Source organism: Coregonus clupeaformis, unplaced genomic scaffold, assembly GCF_020615455.1.
Source record: "Coregonus clupeaformis isolate EN_2021a unplaced genomic scaffold, ASM2061545v1 scaf1556, whole genome shotgun sequence".
In the NCBI taxonomy this organism is placed as follows: Eukaryota; Metazoa; Chordata; class Actinopteri; order Salmoniformes; family Salmonidae; genus Coregonus; species Coregonus clupeaformis.
In genome coordinates, this window is record NW_025535010.1 from 10,830 (window position 1) to 17,342 (window position 6,513).

Sequence of the window (6,513 nt, forward strand, 5' to 3'; positions counted from 1 at the left end):
TTTCCATATCTTGCACTACTCATCTCATATGTATATACTGCATTCTATTCTATAATATTCTACTGTATCTTAGTCAATGCCGCTCTGTCATTGCTTGTCCATATATGTATATATTCTTAAATTCCATTCCTTACTAGTTTTGTGTGTATTGGGTATATGTTGTGAAATTGTTAGATATTACTTGTTAGATATTACTGCACTGTCGGAGCTAGAAGCACAAGCATTTCGCTACACCCGCTATAACATCTGCTAAACACGTGTATGTGACAAATAAAATTTGATTTGATTTGATGAGGACTGTTATTTAATTAATCAATTGTAGAATGCTGTAACGTAACAAAATGTGGAAAAGGTCCTTTCTGAATGCCCTGTATCCCCCTCTTTCTACCCGGTTTCCTTTTCCTCTGTCAACCACCAGCCTCTCATCTCCAAGACAAATGAATGAGGTGAGAAAAGGAAGAGGTGGATGTACTGAGGCGGCAGGTATTTAAGGGGGTCAGCCTCAGCACCAGCCGGGACTCCGGACTAATCACTAATTCTTACTCTGAATGTATCCTGCAGCGCGCAAGGATACCATATTTGAGTGATCTAATGTAGTGCCACATAACTACCTTCATTAGCAGCCAAGCATCGATCAACATGTCACCAGAATAAGACCCTCGATATTTATTGGAAAGGAGCATCAATCTCATCACCTTGTACGTTCACCATAATTTATTTCACCTGTAACCCAGGCCCGGCGGTAGGATTAACTTGGCAAGGGGGCATCAGAAATTACTAAGGGGGCACAACTATTTTCGCTTGCTGATAACACAGGGTGGATAATAATCGATAATCTATTGAGGCTACTGTAGACCTTCATTGTGATTTAATCAATTGTTTGGTGACATTAATATGTTTAGTATAGTTTGATCTAAAAAGGCTAACTTTTAAAATGTTTTACCATTTTTATGAAGTTCACTGAGGAGGATGGTCCTCCCCTTCCTCCTCTGAGGAGCCTCCATTGATTTAAATGTAATATTCTTATAAAAAATAAAACATTTAGAACTGCTCTTCTGTCATCTGTTTTTATTGACCTTCATTAGTCAAATCTGTCACATGTAAATTCCATTCAGTGTAATTGTGTTTATACAGAAGCAGGATTGTTTGGTCAACAATTTGACAAATAAACATTTTACAGACAGGAATATTTACAAACACAAATGAAAAAGCAACAACAACAAGATCAATGAATTCTAAATGAGAACCTTTAACAACAGTGGTGATTCATTCTATGAATTACTATTTTACAATGTCTATCAACTTCAGTGGTGTATAATCATGACTATTTAGATATAATAATAATAATAATCTGTTAAATAGTGACTAGAGTTCATATCAATTCTTCTTCCAGTGTGTCTTACTGAACATGACCATGATTACAGTGAAACATCATGTGTTTGGCAAAGGGACCACATGACATAGAGACATTGAAGAGGAGTCATCCCAAAGCTGAAACCCTGGATAGAGGGGCTCAGTGAATGTGGAGTGGAATGTGTTCAGGTGGGTCAGTGTGTCAGAGGAGACTCTGTAGAAGGACAGAGTGCCGGCTGGCCAGTCCAGATACACTCCTACTCTGTGGGAGCTGGAGGAGGGGACGTCTATGATAGTGTGATTGTCATTGTGCCAGGCAGAGTAACGGTTGTTAAAGCAGCTCAGACTCCATGACTTGTCATTCTGTCCAAGTACACAGTCATCATCACCCCCTCCTCTCCTGCTGATTCCTTTATATGTCACTCCCATATCAGTCCCACTCCCACTCCACTCTACCTCCCAGTAACAGCGCCCAATCAGACCCTCTCTACACAGCACCTGTTCACAGTCCTCAAATCTCTCTGGGTGATCAGGATACGGCTGCTCCTCTGTCCTCCGTGTCACCTTTCTGTTCTCCTCAGACAGAGAGAGGAATCTGTTTACTGTGTTTGGGTCCAGTGTGAGATCACAGGCATCTGATGGAGAAGACCAGGTATATTACAAATCATCTTCACATCAAATCAGAATGTTAATGTTTCTAGGTATTAAAGGGCCACATCAGAATGTTATTGTTTCTAGGTATTAAAGGGCCACATCAGAATGTTAATGTTTCTAGGTATTAAAGGGCCACATCAGAATGTTAATGTTTCTAGGTATTAAAGGGCCACATCAGAATATTAATGTTTCTAGGTATTAAAGGGCCACATCAGAATGTTAATGTTTCTAGGTATTAAAGGGCCACATCAGAATGTTAATGTTTCTAGGTATTAAAGGGCCACATCAGAATGTTAATGTTTCTAGGTATTAAAGGGCCACATCAGAATGTTAATGTTTCTAGGTATTAAAGGGCCACATCAGAATGTTAATGTTTCTAGGTATTAAAGGGCCACATCAGAATGTTAATGTTTCTAGGTATTAAAGGGCCACATCAGAATGTTAATGTTTCTAGGTATTAAAGGGCCACATCAGAATGTTAATGTTTCTAGGTATTAAAGAGCCGCATCAGAATGTTAATGTTTCTAGTTATTAAAGGACCACATCAGAATGTTAATGTTTCTAGTTATTAAAGGGCCACATCCGAATGTTAATGTTTCTAGTTATTAAAGGACCACATCAGAATGTTAATGTTTCTAGTTATTAAAGGACCACATCAGAATGTTAATGTTTCTAGTTATTAAAGGGCCACATCAGAATGTTAATGTTTCTAGTTATTAAAGGACCACATCAGAATGTTAATGTTTCTAGTTATTAAAGGGCCACATCAGAATGTTAATGTTTCTAGTTATTAAAGGACCACATCAGAATGTTAATGTTTCTAGTTATTAAATGACTACATCAGAATGTTAATGTTTCTAGGTATTAAAGGGCCACATCACAATGTTAATGTTTCTAGGTATTAAAGGTCCACATCAGAATGTTAATGTTTCTAGGTATTAAAGGGCCACATCAGAATGTTAATGTTTTTAGTTGTTAAAGGACCAAGGAAAGGTTATTTAAGACTTGCTGAATGATGATATGTTATACTGCATGGTCATTTAAAACACAAACACACAGCAAAACATAACCACAGAGTGAAGTCCTATCAGTGTAACCACATATACATAGCTCACTTATCAAGCAAGCTCTGAAAAATGATTCCATTATTTTCTAACCCCTTACTATAAAAAAGACTGAGTAATGACAAGCTAATTCTTCCCAGCAGTTAACACTCACATTTTCTAGGCCAAGGTTTTATTGTGTTCACTCCACCAGGTTTCACACTGTAGGGGGAGCAGAAGAACAGACAGTTAGTAAATGGAAATCTCTCTCACTAACCTGAAAACTATCATTTATCATACTGTAACTAGCCTGATAACTGTCAATTATCATAACTAACCTGATAATTATCAATTATCCTAACTAACCTGATAACTATCAATGATCATAACTAACCGGATTGTTATCAATAATCCTAACTAACATGATAACTATCAATAATCATACATAACCTGATAACTAACCAGATAACTATCAATTATCATAACTAACCAGATAACTATCAATTATCATAACTAACCAGATAACTATCAATTATCATAACTAACCAGATAACTATCAATTATCATAACTAACCTGATAACTATCAATTAGCATAACTAACCAGATAACTATCAATTATCATACCTAACCTGATAACTATCAATTATCATAACTAACCTGATAATTATCAATTATCATAACTAACCAGATAACTATCAATTATCATAACTAACCTGATAACTATCAATTATCATAACTAACCTGCTAGCTATCAATTATCCTAACTAACCTGATAACTATCAATGATCATAACTAACCTGATAACTGTAAACGATCATAACTAACCTGACAATTATCAATTATCATAACTAACCTGAATACTATCAATTATCATTACTAACCTGATAATTATCAAAACTAACCCAAACTAACCCAAACATTTCCTACAGTAATGTGTTGACGCTGTGATTACAGCTTGCAAGGAATGACTTCACCAAATCATGAACAAACTGCTCTATGCCGGTGCCTCCTTGCCAACTCTGCCTGGGTCTCTGAGAAACTGTTATAAGGCCGATCCGAGAGTTCAGGCAGGTGATTGAGGAGAGCTGGTGCTTTGATGAACGTTGGGTTCCATAGCCTACAAGTATCTGTATTGCACTCACTCTAATGGGGGCAGGTTGTCGTTCGCTGCTGGGTAGGGCTGCCGGCGACAAAGACAGGTAGTGAGGGGGAATTTGGGGAACCAGATGAGATAGTTGTGTTCCAAGGGGTGCTCATCCTGTCCCCTACACCTTTGGAATAGAACAGGCTGCTTGTTGTAGCACGTTCTTTAGCCTCCAACTGAAATAACTAGCCTGAACTAGAGCACAGCTGTTGCTGCATTATTAGAGTGGTCTTATCGTGTTCTTCTGGATTCTAAGTAATGAACCTGAATCTGTGTCCCCTTCAGGCCACTGTAGTTGATTCACCTGCAACTTGCCATGCCAGCCGGCTCAGCAATGGGGCACATGCTCAGACTGATCAGGAGGTGCTCGTCAGCTGGGCAAGTTTAGTGTTTTTAAAAAGTTCTGTCTTATGTCCCATTTTGTTGCAGACTGTATCTTAAAGTGGGCTGGGTCCTATATGACTGTATCACTATGATGTGCGTCTTTGACCATGTGTATTGGGCTAATGTTCCCTGTTATTCACGTTTGCAGAGTATCACTTTTGTGCAGTGTGTCACCTTCTAGTGCGTAATGACGCTCAAAGCCTTTCATTATAACACAGAGCTTGTTTATTCAGCTTGTTTATTCCTACTGATGCTCAGGTTGAATCACATAGCCTACTGATGCTCAGGTTGAATTACATAGCCTACTGATGCTCAGGTTGAATCACATAGCCTACTGATGCTCAGGTTGAATCACATAGCCTACTGATGCTCAGGTTGAATCACATAGCCTACTGATGCTCAGGTTGAATCACATAGCCTACTGATGCTCAGGTTAAATCACATAGCCTACTGATGCTCAGGTTGAATCACATAGCCTACTGATGCTCAGGTTGAATCACATAGCCTACTCATGCTCAGGTTGAATCACATAGCCTACTCATGCTCAGGTTGAATCACATAGCCTACTGATGCTCAGGTTGAATCACATAGCCTACTCATGCTCAGGTTGAATCACATAGCCTACTCATGCTCAGGTTGAATCACATAGCCTACTGATGCTCAGATAGACTTCAACAACATGCCTATAAATTGAGCATTTAGGCTGTATAAGATGCATGCCTTATTAAGCTATACAGTGCCTTTGAATTTACTTTTTAGAAACACGAGTTTGGCCAGTCTTTGGTTTGAGGATCATGTGGTGAGTTATAAATGCCTGGTATGTTAATTTAGCCTAGCAGAGGCTAGTGTATTCCCATGCCCTAATCACAGTCAAAACAAATCTATTTTGTAACAACAATATCATGGAATGAAATAGAATACATAAGAAAATGATAGTTTCCTCCAAAAAAATTTGCAAGTGCACATTTGCCCACCTGATGATTTGCGGCTGCTGTGTTGAAAAATGAATAACTTTTTCTCGAATTCATTGATGATCAGATACTTCAGTTGTAACTGGTTCTGTTTACATTTACATTTTAGTCATTTAGCAGACGCTCTTATCCAGAGTGACTTACAGTTAGTGAATGCATACATGTTTTTTGTGTTTTTTTTTCATACTGGCCCCCCGTGGGAAACATCCCACATCCCTGCCGGCCAAACCCTCCCCTACCTTGGATGACGCTGGGCCAATTGTGCGCTGCCCATGGGTCTCCGGTCGCCTGGACTCGAACCAGGATCTCTAGTGGCACAGTTAGCACTGCGATGCAGTGCCTTAGACCAATACAGCAACTGTATTGTACACATCACATTAGTTTTTTGGTTCACAATTAGCTTTTAATGTTTTATCATCCTGATTTATTGAAATAGTAATGTGCAATTGACCGAAAATAAACCTACTTCCTGAAGAGGAAACAATGTCACGGAATGCCCCTGTCTGTGTGTGTGTGTGTGCAGTGCGTGTAGGGCCTATAGCCTAGGTCTACCACTTTGTGTAGGTGTTAGCTATGATAATGACAGCCTAACCGTCTTCGGATAGATGGAAATGCAATTAAAAGGTAACTACAAAGTAGCCTGTGCCTACCTGGCAGAATCATGACTATTTGTATCAATCCAGGGGCCATTTGTTTTGAAAACTCCATCACAAGTGCTCTACAGACAGGCTGCCCGTCCATAAGCTAGTTATCCCCTAAAGTCAATGGAATTAAATAGCCAAAATGATATAGCCTAATTAGCCTGCTCTTATCTATATGGAAATAAATACAATCATTCAAAATAGGCTACTACACAAGAAAGCATGATTTGGCCACAGAGGATCATTGGTTTCTTTAAAAAATGGATTGCCTACAGTCGAAAGAGCCCGCAGTTTGGGCAGCGCTCGCAGCAAATACCCTGGT

At 39.0% G+C, this 6,513-nt stretch overlaps 1 protein-coding gene across 1 annotated transcript; it reads right to left on the reverse strand.

Annotated features, from left to right (window-relative positions):
* Window positions 1-1,431: 1,431 nt before the first annotated feature.
* On the reverse strand, window positions 1,432-6,213 carry LOC121556219 (stonustoxin subunit beta-like). The gene is made up of 2 exons (XM_045218414.1): window positions 6,201-6,213; window positions 1,432-1,988 (listed from the first exon to the last, which is right to left on the reverse strand). Exons 1-2 carry the CDS (start codon window positions 6,211-6,213, stop codon window positions 1,432-1,434), a joined length of 570 nt encoding a protein of 189 aa, XP_045074349.1.
* Between the last annotated feature and the right edge of the window lie 300 nt (window positions 6,214-6,513).